The 19,474-nt window shown below is 52.7% G+C and overlaps 1 protein-coding gene across 2 annotated transcripts in view; it reads left to right on the top strand.

Moving 5' to 3' along the window:
- ST8SIA5 (ST8 alpha-N-acetyl-neuraminide alpha-2,8-sialyltransferase 5) overlaps nt 1-19,474 on the top strand; it is a 64,002-nt gene that overhangs the window by 26,079 nt on the left and 18,449 nt on the right. For both annotated transcript variants that reach the window (XM_041756575.1, XM_041756569.1), the window contains 2 exons: nt 6,746-6,838; nt 17,194-17,280. In XM_041756575.1, coding sequence (XP_041612509.1) covers nt 6,746-6,838; nt 17,194-17,280 — 180 coding nt within the window. The remainder of the gene's footprint in view (nt 1-6,745; nt 6,839-17,193; nt 17,281-19,474) is intronic.

The following is a 19,474-nucleotide window of genomic DNA, read 5'->3' as shown; positions in this document are numbered from 1 at the left end:
GAGGGGAAGAGCCAGCCACCCAGGGGCCCGCCCTGGTAGTGGGAGTGTTGTGTGTGGTCCATTGTGATCGGGACTAAGCTAGAGTGTGCCGGGGGCCATGGGCACACAGCAGGGAGGGTGGAGGAGGCCACCAGGAAGCTCACTTCAGATGGATAAGAAAGACACAGTGAGGGAGAGTGTTCTAGACACAGATGCCCTTCCAGGGAGAAAAGAGGACATGCTCATGCCCCTGGTCCTGGGAGGGAGAGAAGGGCCCTGGATGGAGCACAGGTGACCAGCTGGGTGGGAGGTGATGTACCAGGAGACCAGTCATGTGCAGCTTTTAGTGTGGGGTCCCCCGGGGCTTGGGGGTGGAGCACAGCAGGATCAGTAGCACAGGGTGCAAGTGGAAGACCGGCTCTAGTTTAAACCCAGGGAGGTGGGCTGGGTTTTTCCAGGTTCCCTGGCCTGGCCCAGAGGGGAGGGGAACTCCTGCGTGGGATGTCTAGACACTGGATCTGGGGCCTTGCAGAACCGCTGGCTGCAGGCAGGAGGAGGGGCGATAGGCTTTGGCCTCAAGCCCCCCAGCCGCCACCCCCCACCCCACGCCAGGAATGACACCCTGGGGAAGCTCACACTAGGAGCAGACTCATCACAGGACTAACAAGGGTTGCATTCAGAATGGGCCTTTTTAGCTTCCAGGTCTGATACTTCACAGACCACTGCCGATTCCCATGGACCGATGAAATTGTCTAGCCAGGGGTCCCAGCCAGGTCTCCCCGCCCCCCACCCCTATGGGGGAGTGTCTCCTGTTGGCAGCTGTGGCCTGCCATTGGTGACAGCCCAGCCCTTCTCACTTCTCCCTGTACCTATTTGGGAAGATGCTGCGGTCCTTTGAATTGTCAGGCTGCAATTTGCAGACTCTGATTTCTGTGCATTTGCTCTGACGGGTACTGTGCTATCTCGAGATGGCAGCTGTTCTGGCTCTGAAATAGCTCTGAGCTCACTGAAGGGGAGGGAGCTGCTCACTGAGACCCCCCACCCTCCACCCCATAACCATGGTGTGTCAGAATCAGGGAGAGGGAGTGCACTGCAGGGACTGGAGAACATGCATTGTGGGCCTTCAAAAGCCTGAGGTCCCCTTTCCCAGCACCCCCCGTTTACTAGCTGAATGACTTTGGGCAAGCCGCTTTACACTTGTAGTCTGAGTCTTGGGTATAAAATGGGAAACAGTGCCTGCCTCAGAGGGCTATTGGGAGGATTAACAAGACAGAGCTAAAGAGTCCAGAATCAGGCTGCCACATACAGTTGTGCAGGGTGGGGCCTGCACAAAATACCTAGCCAAGGGTTCAGGCAGGGTTGACATTCAGCTCACTCTCACTCGATAAGCCATGTGACTGGCTTGTGGCTTTATTTACTCAGAGAAAAAGATATTTTTTTCCTAAATTGCACGGAGGTGCCATACCCTTCCTGGGTTCCTACACAGCATAGAATGAATAACCCACTCTGTGGTCCCCTGAGACCCTGCACCAAGCATGAGAGGAGCCCAGGGATTCCGATGGCTGAAGCTGGGGCTGCTTCCCTGCTCCCTGGGCTGGTGGAAGCTCTTGCAGGATATGGGGACCTCCCTGGACTCCTGTTCTCTTGAACGTCCTCAGCACCTGGGGGGTGGTAGACAGGAAACGGCACAGCCCTTATCTTATACTGGCCAGTGGTGCTGGGGCTCAAAGTACTGCAGCCTCCAAGACAGACCCTGTGCCCCCCACGAAGCTCTGGAGGGGGCTCCGGCCAACAGGAGAGCCCTTCAAGGCACAGTCTTGCAGAAAAAGGCTGGCAGGGATGTGCACGGGGCCTGGGGCACACTCAGGTGACACCTCCTCAGCCCGCAAAGCTAGAGCCCAAGTCTAGGGAGGAGGAGGACCGTTGTGGTCACCTCTGCCATCATCTTCTCACCAAGTGGAGGCTGGCACCTGCCTGCCGGACAGCTGGGGCCATCCCGCCCTGCCCCCCACAGTCCCTGAGGGCATCCAGAGGGGCAGGACAGATGCAGCTTGCCGGAAGCCAAGTGGCATCTGAGATGAGCTGGGCTGCTGCTGACCAGCGGAGACTATTTATACCCGCGAGGTGCCAAATGTGAGGCTGGGCAGAGGTCATCTTTCGAGAACTGGAAGAAGAAGCAGTGGCCTACTCACCTTGAGAAGCTGATGGAGTTAAGAAGGTCGGAGAAACTGCTTTTCTCAATCTTGTAGCAGGTTAGAGGAAGCTTGAGCTGGTTCGAGGGAGATCTAGGACGTAAGAGGGTGTTTAGAAGTGATTTCCAATAACACAAGAATCAGAACCCCATTGCAGAAGACTCGTGAATGTACAGGAAAGTATCTGAAAAACCACTCACAATCCCAGTCCTCACAGAAGCCCACCATTAGAGCTTTGCTATGGCCTTCCCTGGGCCCCATGCTTTCACATACGTATGTCCCGTTCTTTCGGGCCATCACAGTTTGGTCACTTGCATTTTACACTCAATCTTATCATATGAGCATCTTCCTGCATCACTCCACAAAGAAACTGAAGCATCATTTTTGACATCTGCATAAAAGTCTGTCCAGGCCAAAGAGGGATTACCATGGCTTTCCCCAGAACACAGGCCTTGGGTGTCCCGGCAGAAGCAGAATGCAGGGGGGTGGGGACACCTGGCAGTGCTTGTGACAGTCTTATTTCCTCAAGTCAGTTATCTTTAGAGACCGGGATGGAGCAGCACAGCTCAGAAAAGCAAAGCCCAGGTAGGATAGAGACATTTTAGGTCCATTTTCAGATGGGAGAATTGGGGCTTTAGCCGCAGGCGGGGAATGGTTTTCATGGCTTGGCTGAGGTACCACATTGTGTTTTTAGGGCAGCTGGGATTTGTTAGAGTTGTGCGTGGTAAGACACACAGACACAGAAGTCACTACCATAAGGGAAGAGGATTTTGTACTCAGCTCCCCGGAAGCCGGAGATGCACTGCACCATTCAGGGTCAGATGGGAGAGTACTGGGGTTGCTCGGGAGCAGAGGTGTTGGTGGGGAAAGTGGCAAGAGCCTCTATTATGGTTTCCATGGAAGAGACAGGTGAGACAGGTACATGGGCTTGGGAATCATCAGTCTGAATAATTTCAGTGGGCTCCAGGGCATAAGGGCTGCCCCCATGATGATTAGGGCAGGGGGAAAGAGGCCCTGAGTGGGAGGTAGTGGGCTGGGAGCGGGGGTGGGGTGGGCTTGAGCTCTGGATTGCATAGGAGAGGTGTGCTCCCAGGTGTTACTATCTTGAGGAATTGGCTAGCCCTGGGAGGGGCAGTCTCTCCAAAATCAACAAAACCCAGCTGTTAAAGCTGGTTCATCCATGGAGTCTGCAGCAGAGATGGGGGATTGGGGAAAATCATTCCCACATGCCAGTGGGCTTTCTCTGCAGGGTGGTGTGGGAGGGGGGAGGTTTCCTGGCAGCAGCAGACGGAGGATGCCAACCAGTCCAGACCACAGAGAAACTTCCTGAGGTTATTTGTGCCCGACCCAGCTCTGCCCTCAACCAGCTGAGGGGCTGCCAGCAGGTCTCTGACCCTCTTGCCCTTTAATGGCAGAAAGGAGAAAGAAAGGAGTTGGACATATCTTGGGCACTAGCTGTGTCACAGGCACCGTCCTGAGACATCCCCCGAATTTCTCATCAATACCTTCTCTCAACCCGACGGTCACATATGTCTGTCATCTAGTTCAGACAGATTGTTTTAAGAAGGAGACAGAAGAGGCCCAGAGAGGGCAAGATTTACCAAAGTCACACAGCTGGTCTAGAAGCATAAGAAAGATGTGTCTGTGGGATTCCCAACCCCCTAAGACCACTCGGGTAAGTCTCTCCTAAATAACTACCGCACCATTTGAATCTAGAGCTTTTCTTAGTAGCAGCCTGAGATCACGGCTTCAGATGACCCAGTGGATTCCAAAGGACTCAGTGCCACTGGCTCTGGTTGCAAATGATGATCTTTGTGATAAGACACCAGACCTCACCTCCTGTCGAGTGACTGGAAAATGATATGAGTTACAGCCAAGGTCACAGACTTTTCTGGTGGCCTCATGCTGACCCCGTGTTCTCAACCATAGATAACAGAATCCATTTAGCTAGTGAAAGCAGAAAGGGATTCATCAGGGTACAGCCAGCTCATAATCACTGGGAAAGTTGAAGAGAGACCCCAGGCTGAGCCTCCCCAACCTGTGCTGCCAACCAGGGCCACCACGAAAGCCGTGGCCTCCGATTTCATCATGAGGGTGCTTTGGCCACAGTGGTTTCCAAGAGCCGTGCCTCAGCGGCCACATTCTGCACCAGTGGAACAGTGCTTGGAGGCTCCTTGTGGCTTACTTAGAACGCAGCTCTGAATTCAACTCACGCAAACGCTTCTGACTGGTTGGACCTAAGCTGCAAGGGAGTCTGGGAAATACAGCTTTTTAGCTTTCCAGCCTCTGTAGTACAGAAGATACAGAGGTAACAAAGAGTCCCTGTGTTGGAGATAAAGGACAAGCAGATACATAAGCACACTATTATAATACAATGTTATTTGCTCTAATTAAGAGACAAGGAGGGACCCCTGGAGTGAGAGTCAGAGAAGGCTTCATAGAAGTAAGAGGCATTTTGAGCTGGCACTAAAGGATCAATATGGGTTTCCCAGATGAGAAAGACAGACAAACGGGCTTCCAAAACACAGGGAAGCAGAGAGAAATAGGTGAGTGCGATGTTTTGGGAATCCCGAATGCCTTGTTTTTATGCACTTTGCTTCAATTCTTTTATGACACGAGAACAAAGAGCCAATTTCAGTGTGTCAACAGGAGCCAGTTTGGTGTATAAAGTGTTTTAGGGCAGCCCGGGTGGCTCAGCGGTTTAGCACTGCCTTCAGCCCAGGGAAGCCCTGGGTCTTCCCTGGAGACCCAGGATCGAGTCCCACGTCAGGCTCCCTGCCTGGAGCCTGCTTCTCCTTCTGCCTGTGTCTCTCCCTTCTCTCTGTGTGTGTCTCTCATGAATAAATGGATAAAATCTTTTTTTTTAATGTTTTAATATTTAAAAATATTATTTGAACTGCCTTTGAAATATAACTTTAAAACTTAACTATTTAATGACATGAAAAATAAGAACAAAATATTTGTGAAAATATGTCTTAAAGTAGTACATGTGATACTACACATGGAAGTTATTTAACACGCAAGTATTTTAAAAAGAAACCTAACTCTGTTGGGTGAAACGCCCTTCTGTGTATAAAGTGGCACATGCCTGAGCTGGTGCACAGAAATGAGGCGTGTGAGAATGAGTGCGAAGTAACTGCCCCTACGTGTCAGGAAGGTTTCTGGGAAATGCTCCGGGAATGACTTTATTTTAAATCCTGGGTCATGGCCCACAGGGCCCAGGAGCAGCCCTGGGGCACAACTCCCACTTCTGATTCTCCAGAGCTACCCTTTGTCAGGCCACTGACCCTGCATCTAGAGTGGCTGGACCCTGCAGGCTTCTTGATTCTCTGGTATTGATTCTCTGGGGGATCCGACTCACCCCACCCCACCCCGGCCTTTTCTGAGCAGCCTCCAGAAGAGGAGGCCATGAGGACAGGCCCCATGCTACCTCTGTGGCCAAGCTGGGCAGTAATCTGCTGTGTTTTATGTCTGCAGGATCCCTCCACCCACCCCCCACCAGCCGGGTGCTCTTCCTTCTCTGGGCTGGTGGGAACTTCAGGTGTGAGAGGGAGCGACTTTAAAGACCTCCTCACCCAGTGGCTGTGGAGGGAGGCCACAGGGCCCTTTTCAGGGGTACCCGCTGTCCTTATGGGTGAGTGAACAGGAGTAGCCTAGAGTCAGTGTGCAGGCTCATGTCCCAGCTGTGCCACCTCCCATCTATGTGGCTCTGGGCGAATGAGTGAACTGAACTCCCAGAGCTTCCTCCAGATACTGAGGCTAGCTCTAAAGATGAAAACTGGATGCATCCACGTCAAGAGCTTGGCCCGAGGGGAGGGCTCAGCAGGTGCTGGCTGGAATCGATACAACTCTGCTTGGAGCTGCAGAAGTGACCCTGCGGTGGCCCTGGCATGCCCGAGCCAGCCAGTGTTGGAGGAGGCTTGGGCTCCTCTGATGTGGGACCTGGCCCAAGCCTGGCCCTGCCCCACTGCTCGTGGGACCTGAGCTCCATCTTTTTAGTCTCAGCTTTCTCAGCTGCCAGATGGGGAGAAGGAAATGTCAGTCTCACCTGGTCACAGCATGAGTGCTAGGGTCAAACGAGCTAATGAGGAGTAGAAAAATAGCAGATCTTAGCTGTGCTTGTGTCCCAAGGGGAGGAGAAAGGGGCAGGAAAGGACAGGATTGGCGGAAAGTCTGGGTTATCACTGTCCAGACTCCCAGTTTTGCCTCCGTCAGGGACCCATCACCAGAAACTGGAGAATGAGACAGTGCTCAGGGCATCCTCCTGCTTCCTTTCTCTTTTGCAGCCATGAATTTGAAACCCAACCTGCTTCTGAGTGTCATGATTTGCTGAGATGAGTTGATGCCTTGTAGAGACTTAGGCTCCTGGGGTAGTGGGGTTCTGGGAGTAATCAACCACCCACTGATCCAGCCAGAGGACCCCAGTGGTCCTGGGGGCTGGGTGGGGCCTGTGCACTCTTATTTGCCCAGGTTAGACCCGCTCCCACCAAGAGCCCTGCAGCGCCCTGCCCCCCCCCCCCACAAAGTCTGGCTGGCTGCTTTGCATACTAACCTCTGTCCCTGTTGGTTCCCAGGTACTTTGAATTTTACGAGGGCCCATTTGAATATAATTCCACAAGATGTCTGGAGCTGAGGCACGAAATCTTGGAAGTAAAGGTGCTGTCCATGTGAGTGTGGCTGGGGTGGGTGGGGGTGTGCACGTGGGTTGGGGCAGGCCCCGGGGACGGGAGGGGAGGAGATGGGAGTATGGTGGGTCCCCACGGAGCTGGCATTAGGTCTACTTCCTCTGGGCATCTGGCATTTGGAGAGCAGAGATCACTGTGCATTTTATGAAAAAAAAAGGCCAAGTTTGCAAGGACCAGGGCATTCGGTCCCTATCTTCATTACCGGTCTCCGAGGTGTTGTCACTGGGCTTCTTCCTGTACAGAAACCCAAGAGAGCACAGGAGCATCTGACCTGAAATTCAGGGCTCTGTGTGGAGGGCTAAGCGTCTCCCTCTGGCTATCTTGCCTTTCCAAAATTTTATATTCATTAAGTTAAAAATTTTTTTTAATTATTGAAATGACACAACATTCAAGTGGTACAAAAAGGCGTAAAGTGAAAATCCCCCTCTCATAGCCCTCGGTTGTCCTCAGAGGCAACCCAGGTGTCCTTGCACATCTCCCCAGAGAGTCTGCATACACCAGCACCTGTGCACAGATAGCCTGGGCTTTTCTCTTTTTCCACAAATTATGGAAGAATTGTGCTCTCAGTTCCTCACTCGACAGGACAACACCCCTGGCTTTTTTACAGCCTAAGGGAGAAAAAGCATATTACATGCTGCACGTTTTGGTGTGTGGGCTCACGTCGCCCTTCTCTCCCATGTAGGACCAGTGTGAATTCATCAGCCCCCTGAGAGGCATGTTGTCGTGTTAATCATGATATTTAATTTCAGATAAAATTCATATGTATTTGAAAACAGTTATATCTGCATGTGAAAGGAATATAGTTAATTCAGGCTGAGGTGGTGTTGGGGCTTCCATGGACTCACAGGCCCCTGACATGCCCCCCATGACCCTGATGTGCCCCTCCGAGACCACCACCCCGTGGCCCCTGATGTGCCCCCTGAGACCACCACACCATGGCCCCTGACATGCCCCCCGGGACTACCATCTGTGGCCCCTAACATGCCCCCCGAAGACCACCACCCATGGCCCCTGATGTGCCCCCCAAGACTACCATCCGTGGCCCCCGACGTGCCCCCTGAGACCACCACCCATGGCCCCTGATGTGCTCCCCGGGACCACCACCCCGTAGCCCCTGACATGCCCCCCGAGACCACCATCCATGGCCCCTGACGTGCCCCCCAAGACCACTACCCCGTGGCCCCTGACATGCTCCGCGGGACCAACACCCTGTGGCCCCTGATGTGCCCCCAAGACCACCACCCATGGCCCCTGCTGGGACCACCACCCGGGGCCTCTGACGTGTTTCCCGGGACCACCACCCATGACCGCTGATGTGCCCCCTGGGACCACCACCCACAGCCTCTGATGTGCTCCCTGGGACTACCACCCGTGACCCCTGATGTGCCCCCTGGGACTACCATTCATGGCCCATAGGCAGGAGCCACTGCTCCTTAAGTGACCTGACATAATTTCCATGTGGCGTGGAGCATAGATGGAGCATGGGCCTGGGGGCCTGGCAGGCCAGGGGTCTTCCCAGCTCTGCACTGTTATACAAATTACTTGACCTCTCTGAACCTTTCCTTACCTGCAAACACGGGGACACTGTTATGTAGTTGTTATGGGTTGCCACGGAGACCGGATGAACAGGTGTGCGTTAGAGTGGGCAACCCTGCGGTTCACATCCATAGCAGCACACATGCCAGGTGCTCAGTCCGTGTCCACATCCCAGGTGCTCAGTCCATGTCCAGGTGCCTCCCTCCCTTCCTTTCCCTTCTGGAACCACGGCTGCCATGCAGAGTTTGTAAGTTTAGTAGCTGCGGAAAGGCTCCGGGGATGCATTGAGCCGGGGTTGGCTGTGTTGTTTGTCATCCCTATCCCACCCAGAGGCTCCCCTCAACCCCACTCAGCCCCAGGCTGAGCACCCACCATGATCCCCGCCGTCATGGAGCTCACAGCCCAGGGGGAAGCACACATTAATAACTAATTACCCTAGGAAGACAGGGGCAGAGGGGGTGGTGGTGGCAGGGATCTGGACCTGGGCTGGGACGGCGAGGGGTTGTCAGGCTGGGCTTCCCTGAAGAAGGGATGCTGGTGCTCCTGTTGGAAGGCCAATAGGAGTTATGTAGACCAGGAAGGTTCCAGTCTGAACAGTCTGTGCAAAGGCCCTGGACCAGGAGGAAGCCGGCTGGGTCCCAGGCTCTGAAGGGTCAGGGCGGCCTGAATGCCAGTGTGTGTGTGTGGTGGGGGGGGTGCAGGTACACGGGAGCCATGTTGCTGGAGGGGCAGACAGGAGCCCAACCTTGTGAGGCCTTGCAGTGTGGACCGGGATTCAGATTCTGTCATTATCTGAGGGCCACGGGAGCCTGGAAAGGCTTCCAGCAGGTGGCAGTGGGGTGTGTGTGTGTGTTATGTGACTGGTGGCGAACTGGGATTCAGTGCAACTGTGGCCGTCCGGACTCCAGGCCCGAGCCAAATTCATCAGCCCCTTTGCAGAGATCCTCTGTCTTTGCCTGGAATTCAGAGACCTCGGGCCCTAACTGTGCTTGGGAAGACAGGGCACACCTGTGGGCAGCCTGTCTTCGTGTCTTCAAAGGTAAACAATTACCTGTTGAGTCATAAAATGCAGATTGTTCTTTCCTGCTCACCTCAGTGTCTAGAGCCAAAGCCCTGAGGGGCCCCGTAGGGTGGTCATCCCTCCGTGTGACTTCCCAGCCTCTAGCCACACGCCGTCTCTGTGTTGGGGTCTGTCACTGTGTCAGTTGGCCGGAGCCCCCACACACATGCACCGCAGGCCAACGGCCTGAACAGCAGAATGCTGCATCCCCACAGCTCTGGAGGCGGGAAGTCTGAGACGGAGGCGCTGGCAGGGTTGGCTCTGGAGGCCTCTCTACATGGCTCACACGTGGCCTCGTCCCCTCTGTCTTCACATGGACTTCCTTCAGGCCTGTCTCTGCCCTCATTTCCTCTTCTAATAAGGACAGCGGCCCTTCCGGATGAGGGCCCACCCTCATGGCCTCGTTTCAACTTAAGCACCTCCTTATAGTCCTCGTCTCCCAAGAGTCACCTTGTGAGATCTTAGGGGTTAGGATTGCTGCACCAGAGGAGATGATTCAGCCGTAATAGCCCTTACCCCACCTTCCACCTGGGCCCCTGCATCACAGACCTGCTGGGCTTGGGAGAGGGACTTCACCCATCCTGTGTAGGGTGCTCACTGTTGGCCCTCATCAGGGACACATGTTTGGCGCTCTGCACATTTGGCTTGAGCACTTGTCTCTGCCTCAGGCACCCTGTTGGTGTCCTGAGTGGAGCAGCCATTCTGGCCAGTGGCCCCTGGGCCTTGGACCACCCCGTAGGCCCCAGATCTTGGCAGCCTGGGCCCTGGTGGCACAAGGGCCCTGAGAGGAGATGGAGGCCGCTGGCGGGGCAACTAGGGAGCAGTGAGCCTGGTGTCTCCTTTCCTGGGTCCACAGGCTGAGGTGCAATGGGATGTCCAGGGCTGAAATCAGAGGCTCGAGTGGGCCTGGCGTGGACAGGGCACCTGTGGCTTCACTGTGTTGGCCGGAGCCGTGAATGCTGCTCCTGGGGGAGCCTCTGAGTCATTGGGGAGACATGAAGTTGCCATCTGTGTGTGGAGGGGGCCGCACGGCTGAATGTCAGCAGGCATTCTGGGGCGAAAGGAAGGGCTGTGATTCATCTGGGAGTGATTCGGATCCAGAACTGCTCTGAATGCTGGTGGAAACCAGTCAGCCAGAAAATTCCCACATGGAGAAGGCCTGGCTCCCTGACGATGTCAGACTCAGGAGGAATTACTCTGTGGTGGTGACTTATCATGAAACTCAGTGTTGCTGATACTCACACAAATGATTGGTTTGTGTTTATCCTAGTCTGTTTGTATTTAAGGCAGTCACTGCCACCAGGTGCGGTGGTGCCTGGATGTCACCCTGGGGCATCTCCTGCAGCCCCTTCCCCATCATTCAGGGGTGAGGAGCCTTGTGCTGCACCCAGGAATGGAGGCTGGGAGGCCCCTTCATGCCCTGGCATCTCTGAAGCCCCCAAGGGTGACCCTGCATGGCCTCGGGACATGTCTGACACACGGGAGCTGGGTGGAGAGAGAGGAGGCCATGGAAGGAGAGAAGGGAGGACAGAGATGGTCATGACACCTCCTCATCATCTCCGTCTTTTCTTGCACACGGTGGGAAAAGTCAAGTAGGGCACAGAAGCTGGTACTAAGGAAAAGCCACAGTCCCCTGCCCTGTGCCTTCGCCCCCCCAGCTCCATTTCTTTCAGTGCTCGGCTGCTTCTTCCACTCCTTACCTCCACGCATCTCCGTAATGCACACCTGCTGTTCTTTCTTGACTTGGGGTGGCGTGCGTCGATGTTCTGCCTCAGGGGGTGAGGATTCAGCCCTTTGGCCCCCACCTCACCCACTCCCTGCTCTTCTGGGTTGGGGGATTTTGCTATTTTTAGTTCTTCCGCCTATAGATTGGCTGAGTCACCTATTTCTAGTTCTACCAAACACTGACAGTATCTCTTGATCCTGGACTCTTGTAAGACGCGGCTCCTAAAACGCATCCCCATGTTTTGGTTCCCATCATTCGTGCATTTACCTTAAAGTTATCAAGGCTGATAACATTTACATTCTGTTTTTACCCATAACGCTGTTATATTTTTTTTTTTGGTGGGGGGGGGAGGCTGGAGTTTCTTCTATAGGTGGACTCTAAAACGAAAGATCAGAAAATAGTGATTCTACTTCCTTTCTTGTACATCCTCCCTCCCCTCTTTACTTTTTCCTGGAGCTTCTGCTCATCTTTTTCATCTTGAACTCTTTGTCTGTATTATGCTGCCCATTTGTGGTTTCTGCCTGCCTCTCCATCAACCAGGACTTCCTCTCAGAATTGCCCTTTATCCTCATGCTCTGTGTGGACAGGCTGCTCTCTTAGCGGGTCACCACCCTTGTCCTAGAAACTTCCCTTCCCCGCCTCCTTGGGTTGGATTCACTTTTGTGGAGAACCCATAGTAAACCCTCTTGTTTACTCCTTCCTTTTGCTTTGACCCAGTTATTTCCCCCCCCCCCCCAAAAAAAATGATGGGTAGGAGGCCAGGTTTTGAGTTCTGTGTCTAAATGAGTTAATCCTTCCCTTATACCTGATTGTTGGTTTGGTGGGGTTGGAATTTTAGGAGAAAATCATCCTCCCCCAGAATGCCAAGGACTTTCCCCATTGCTTGTAGTGTCCGGGGCTATGGGAGCATGATGCTGGTAGCTCCACTGGGCATGACCTGTCTTCTCTCTGGAGTGTTTCCAGATGCTGCAGTTCTGAAGTGTCTGGATCAAGTGCTTCTGGGTATATACCCATCGGACCTCTTAATCTGAGGCTTGTGTCCAAACTCTTGAATGTTCTTTTGGATTTTCAAAATGTTTCCTTCTCTCCCATTCTTCTCCACTTCCTCTTTCTAGTCCTTATAGGAGGTGTGCAGTGGGCCTTCTGGATGGCTCGCGTAGTTCTCCCTGTTTGATCTCATCCTTTCTGTCTCTGCCAATCACTTCCACTTTCTGAGAAGAGTCCTTGACTTCCTTTTCCAGCTCTCTGAACGAACTGGTCCCCACCCCAGAGCTCTTTCTTTGTCCGAAGAGCAATCTGTTCCTATCTTTAAGGATGTCATACCTTCTAGACTGTCTCTGGAGACACTAAGAATATGTGAAAGTTGTATTGTGTCCCTCCAGTCATTTTCTCTTTGGGTATTTTTTTTTTTAATTTTTCTTTATTTATTTATGATAGTCACAGAGAGATAGAGAGAGAGGCAGAGACACAGGCAGAGGGAGAAGCAGGCTCCATGCACCGGGAGCCCGACGTGGGATTCGATCCCGGGTCTCCAGGATCGCGCCCTGGGCCAAAGGCAGGCGCCAAACCGCTGCGCCACCCAGGGATCCCTCTTTGGGTATTTTGACTGGTGGTTTGTCTTCATCTGTTTCCTTCTGGTTGACCAGGTGATCCTTGATATCTATTCATATGGAAATTTGGAACAATAAAAAGCTGATAGGGACTCTCTGTCAGAGAGCAGGCCTTCCTCAAGAGTCATTGTTGGAGATGGTGCTCTTTTTGCTGCCAGAATGTCCAAATCTTTTCACTGGGAATGACCATTTGTTTTTGTTTTTGTTTTTGTTTGTAGGAACTCACTGACAGCCTGATGCCACTCCTCCCCACCCTCTGCAGGACACTGTTTGGCTGCTGTGGGGGTGGGTTTGATGATTCTGCATATTGACTTACAACTGAGGGTCATTTTCCGCACCATGCCCTGGCCCCATCTTCCTACCCCCTTTAAAAATGTCTCATGAGGTTGGACTCTGTCTCTGGGCCGGGTCACCCTCCTTGTGTCCCCCCTCTTCCTCCCACACACTTGACAAAAACTCTCTTCCACTGAACTCCCACCCGCCCCCATCTTTCTATTTATCTGGTGGGCCTATACCTTTATTATTCCTCTTCTGGACTGTTGGTGGTATCTGGGAAGAAAGGAGATCAGAGCCTCAGATCAATCCCTCATCTTTAAAATAAAGGCAAGCTCCACATTTGTAAGGCAATTTAAATTTTTTTTTTTTAATTTTTATTTATTTATGATAGTCATACAGAGAGAGAGAGAGAGAGAGAGAGAGAGGCAGAGACACAGGCAGAGGGAGAAGCAGGCTCCATGCACCGGGAGCCCGATGTGGGATTCGATCCCGGGTCTCCAGGATCGCGCCCTGGGCCAAAGGCAGGCGCCAAACCGCTGCGCCACCCAGGGATCCCTTTTTTTTTAAATTTTTTTTTTTAATTTTTATTTATTTATGATAGTCATACAGAGAGAGAGAGAGAGAGAGAGAGTGTAAGGCAATTTATAACATGTTTTTTATACATGTTCTCTCATTTGATCTTTCTTAGCATCCCGGGGATTAGCAGGGCTAGAGGTTATTATATCCATCATACAAAAGCACCCAAGTCTCAGAGAGATTAAATGACTTGTCCAAGGTCACACTGCAAGTGGGGGATGGAGCCAGGATTCAAGGCTGGGAGTTCGGGCCCCAGCCTTGGTCCAGCATGTGACAGGTTTTGGAGGCACAGAGAATGGGACCCAGACGCTGGTAACAGTTGTACTTGGGACCCTGGCCTGCTGTCCTGAAAGGACTGTGTTTCCAGGTGGCATTTGAGGCATTGGCCATATAGGAGGCTGCTCCAGGGGCCTGTGGATTGCAGAGAGCAGGAGAGGGAAGCAGAGGGCAAGCCAAGATGGGGCTGTGTGATGGCACCTCTCCTCTGATGGCACACGAGCCTGAGAGGGTAGGGCTGCCGTGGGAGGTTTGGGGAGTCCAGGAGGAAGGCATCAGGATGGAAGCGGGACCGGGGGTGGAGGGGAAGGCATCCCGGTGGCTCAGCAGTTGAGCATCTGCTTTTGGCTTGGGGTGTGATCCTGGAAGTCCTGGGATCAAGTCCCACATCAGGCTCCCTGCATGGAGCCTGCTTCTCCCTCTTCCTGTGTTTCTGTTTCTTATTCTCTCATGAATAAATAAATAAAATCTTAAAAAAAAAAAAAAGGATGGAAAGGGGTCCCTTCCAGTTCCCTAAAGCTGCCCGGTAAGTGCCTGCCCCAGTGCCTTTGTACTGACTTTACTCTGCCTAGAATACTCCTTCCCCAGATACTTGCTTGGCTCGTTCCTAATCATTTCGGTCCTTTGTGCAGGGGTCTCCTCTTCAGGGAAGCCTTCCCCTCACCCACCCTTCTGAAACAGCCACCTTTCGGTTCCTTTACCTTGCTTCACTGTTGTCCACAGCACTCACCTCTCCCTGACAGGGCGTTATTATCTGTTCTCTTTTTGTTAGTGGGGGTCAGAACACTCTCAACCACGTGCATCAGACAGTATCGTACAGGAGACGTCTGGCACTTCCTCATCGTACATAGCTGAGACCTTAGATCTGTGAGCAGCAAGCAGCTCACCCTCCCTCCTTCCTGAAGCCTCTTGCAAACCACCCTTCTCCCCTCTTGTTTCTCTGAGATCAGCTGTCTCAGACACCCCTTGAGTGAATCGTGCCACGTACATCCTTCCATGGCTGGCTTATTTCATGCGGCACGAAGCCCTCCAGATTCATCCAGCCTGGCTCACGTGGCAGATTTCCTTCTTTTTAAAGGCCGCATAGTATTCCGTAGTGGGCCTGTAGCACATTTTCTTTATCCATTCATTCATCAGGGGACATCGAGGTGGTTTCCATGCCCTGGTTACTGCTGAGCAGTGTCGCGGCCGAACATGGGAGTGCAACTAGTTCTTTCTGAGCCCAATCACAATCCCCTGGGATACACACCTAGAAGTGGAATTGTTGGGTTACAGAGTGGTTCTATTTTTCATTTTCTGAAGAACCTCCATATATCATTTAACATGCTGGCTGCACTGGTTGGCATTCCCACCCAGCCCTACACAAGGTTTCCCTTCTCTCTGCATCCCTGGCATTGCTCGCCAGGCCACCTTTTGTTTCTTTGATGTCAGCCCTCCTCATGGGGGTGAGGCTGTGATTTGCATTTCCCTGATGATGAGTGATGTCAAGCACCTTTTCATGTGCCTCTTGGCTGTCTGGATGTCTCTTCTTTAGGGAAATGTCTGTACAAGTCTTCCGGCCCTTTTAAAATTCAAGCTATTGGGTGGGGGTGACTGGGTGGGGGGCACTGAGGTGGGCACTTGACGGGATGAGCACTGAGTGTTATTCTGTATGTTGACAAATTGAACACCAATGAAAAATAAGTGTATTAAAAAAATCAAGCTAGTTGTTGGTCTTTTACTGTTGAGTGTTAGGAGTTCCTTGTGTATTTTGGATATTTAACCCCTTATCAGATACATGGGCCGCAAATACTTACTCCCATTCTGTATGTTGACTTTTCACTCTGTTGTGGTCTCTTTGCTGAACGGAAGCCTTTGAGTTTGACGTAGTTCTGCTTGTCTGTGTTTGCACTTGCTGCTTGTGCTTCTGTTGTCATGTGTATACGTACCTGTTTTCCCTTCACCTCCTCTTTTTTTTTAAGATTTATTTATTAATTTGAGAGAGAGAAAGAGAGAGAGAAAGAGAAGCAGACTCCCTACCAAGCAGGGAGCCTGAAGCAGGACTAGATCCCAGGACCCCAGGATCATGACCTGAGCCAAAGGTAGACACTTGACCAACTGCGCCACCCAGGCACGTCATCCACCCGCCTCCTCACTGGTATTTTAAGCTCTGTGGGAGCAGAGAGTTGTTTTGTTCTCTGCTCCATTCCTGTTTCTCTCCATATAGAGGAGTTCAATAAATAATTATAGACTCTATTGAATGCAGACTAATTGGTTCATTCACTAATTAATTGATATGCTCAACACATGTGTCCCACACATCAGCCAGGTGTCTTAGCCCTGGATTGACGGGGCTGAATTCAGGCATGTCCACCTGCCCCCAGGGTATTTACTATCTGTGAGAAGGATCAGACATGAGTCAGGACGGGCTATAGGTTTTATAAAAGGGGAACATCCAGGGGACCATGAGCGAGCGTCGTCAAGGCAGTGCAGTTTAACCATAAAAATTACTTCTGTCTCTCAGGTACTTCCTGTGCACGCTTCCCATGCCTAGCCCTTTATTGTATCACTTCATTTAATAACCTTAACGAATCCGGGATGGTGGGTGATAACCTATTGTTATGTTCATTATCTAGATGCAGCTCAGAGGTCAAGTGAGCTGTCTGAGGTCCCATAGTTAGGAGGTGCCTGAACCTGGTCTGGGGCCCAGCTCCTCTCCTGGCTCCAGAATCCACCCACTTCACCACTTTCCTGTACGACATCCCCGGCAATCACCCCTCTCAGCACCGGTCATGTATGTGTTCCTTCTGTGGGGGAGGCTTGCCCTGCTTGGGAGCCACCCGGTTCCCCTCCAGCTAAACACAGGGGACCCAGCTCTGCAGAATGAACCTGGTTTTTACTTCACATTTAAGTGACTATTTGCCCTGTTGGGGGGCATCAAAGACCTCTTTGGGAAGCTGATGAAGCTTCCGATTCTCCTCAAGAAATCCCATGGGTGGACAGACAGGGGATTTTGCCTATAATTCAGAGAGTTCCTGAGTTCCCTTGGGGCTGGTGGCTCAGTCGACAAGGTTGATGAGGAGGATGCAGGCTTGGGATTGGCTGGTCTGAAGGTGGAAGGCACGCTTGCCAGAGAGCAGTTGGCTATCTCTGGGAATGAGCAAGCCTCCAGAGGCTGGCATGGAAAGGGCCGTGCCCAGACTCAGCACCTGCGGGGGCAGGAAGGGGTGTTTGGCAGCGCTGCCACGTGGCCCAGCCTGGCCCCTTTCACATGCTCTTCTGTCCTCCACTCCCAAAGGGTGAAGCAGTCGGAGCTGTTCGACAGATGGAAGAGCCTGCAGATGTGCCGATGGGCGATGAATATCTCTGAGGCCAACCAGTTCAAGTATGTGTGTCCTGTCTGCCCTCCCCCAGCCCTTTCACTGGTGCTGTTCTCCTGCCTGCCACCCCGTCCTGTGGGGCCCAGCCCTGGGCTCACCTTCCCTGGAGCTGGCCCTGGCTGGGCTTTGGGCTCTGGGCAGTGGGGCTCAGTGCACAGGTAGAGGGGGCACCTTGCTGGCTGCCTTTGTCCTCACAGCAGCCCTGCAGTGCAGGGCCAGCGGGGACACCGTCTCCATCACGGGCCTCTGCTTGGCTCTGGGTGTCTGGTGTTTAAGGCACACTGGGCATCTTCAAGGGCCTCAGCCTGTTGCCGCCCCCCTCACTACACATGTGAGGCCTGCTGCAGATTTGTTTCCAATTGCTTTTCTAACCCAAAGTGGTAGATTATAAACTTCCAGAGAGGCAAGAGCTGTAGCTTAAGGCTGCCCTGTTTGTGAGAGCTAAGCTGGCAGATGTCCACAAATCCCTCCTGGTTGGTGTGAACCAGAGGGTTCGTGCTGTCGCTGAACCTCTGTGAGCTCACGGTATTATGTTTGTGCAGATAGACCTCACTGACCAGGATCGATGGGATCCCAGGAGTCTGTGTATAAATCGGGTGCAGGCAAGTCAGGCTGTAGTTCACGTGTACCGAGGAGCCAACAGCATGTGGGGATCCTACCTGGGAGGCTGTGAAAAGCCAATGACCCTAAGTCTTCTGTCTTTTCCTTATAAGTCATTTGTCCCAGTTTGCTGTAGTTCCAGGCCAGGTCTGGAGACCGTGCAGTAGTTTTAAGGGGGCACATTTTTAGACACGTGAATGTTTAAAGTGACAACCTCTGAGGAGTAGGTGCCCGCAGCCATGAAACCGGAGGCCTCTGTGAGGCTGGCTGAGGCCCAACAGGACTATGCGGAGACCCATCCCTCCATCCTAAAAGTTGAACATGAACTTGAGCTCAGTGCTTGGAGGCAGGTCCAAGATCTGTAGCAAGTGCCACCCCAAATCCACTGCTTAGCCTGGGGTGTCGCCGTGGGCACTGCATGGGCAGACGCCCCCCTGGGGCTGGGTGAGGCCTGAGCATACTGGCCGCACGGTTCATAAACACCCAGCACACACGAGGTCAGTGACATGTAAAGAGATGTTGTTGGGGCTGAGAGCCTAGTGGGATTCACATATCTAAGGATATAATGAAGCGACGGAAGATGATGTAGCAGGAGAAAAACAAGGATAAAGGTGGGAGTCTTCAGCAGGGCCTGCCAGCACTACCCAGGGAAGAGGTTCTAGAGGAGCTGAGACCCTTCTGAGGGTGGGGGTGGGGTGGGGGTGGGGGAGTAGTTTCAGGTGTGGCAAAAGGAGATGATGTCAGGTCTTTCTAGACTCTAAATGGAAAAACCTTCAAGGCTGGTGGGTTGCTTCCCTTTGCTCTTGTTATAAGCTCATTGAACCACGATGAGATCCTTAATTCAGGTTTAGTGCAATGGGGTGCAATGGGGTGCAATGGGGTGGTGTGGTAGGGCTGTGCTAGAAGACAGACGTGAGCTTCCCCTGCTACTGCCTACAAACAGACACATGGGCATTCTGGTTTATATATCAGTCACTCGTGAGCTTGGTTAATGGGAGTCAGTCTCCCCTCCCTCTCACTCCCCCCACCCCCCATGGAGTTCTCTCCAGCAGACAGATAAGATTGAGTTTCTAGACAAACAAAGCTAAATGGGCCGATATTGACCTGAGGCCTCTGGCCCTAACTTTGGGAAGCCTTAGTCACATTCCAAAACTCAACACACCACAGGAAAGACCTCTCTCTGTGACCAGCAGCCAGCTGAGCTTCCCCAGTAAAATCCCTGCAAGAGAGAAAGTCATGAAAATAATATATTATCACCTCCCTGGCGTTGGCAGCCCAGAGTCACAGAATTACAGAGGGTCAGAGGTGGATGAGCTAAGGCTGCATTCTGTAGACCAGGAAGCCAAGGTCCAGCCTGGGGAAGACACCTGCCCAGGGACCCACTGCAGCCGGGGGCACAGCAGAATCTAGAACCCAGGCCTCTTGACACCAGGTCAGCAACCCCGAGTTTCCATCCCAGACCTTGGATGGGAACTTTCCAGAAAACTCCTCAAATTCAAAGGCCCTGGTGCGAGCAGCAGCTTGCCTGTGTTGTGAGGCCCAGCCCTGGGCAGCCCAGGTGGAGGGCGTCAGCCCCCAGGGCAGGGGAGGGCAGGGCCC

The sequence above is a fragment of the Vulpes lagopus genome, chromosome 1, assembly GCF_018345385.1.
Source record: "Vulpes lagopus strain Blue_001 chromosome 1, ASM1834538v1, whole genome shotgun sequence".
NCBI classification, from domain to species: Eukaryota; Metazoa; Chordata; class Mammalia; order Carnivora; family Canidae; genus Vulpes; species Vulpes lagopus.
Note: the sequence above shows the minus strand (reverse complement) of the source record. Positions and strands in the feature narration are given on the sequence as shown.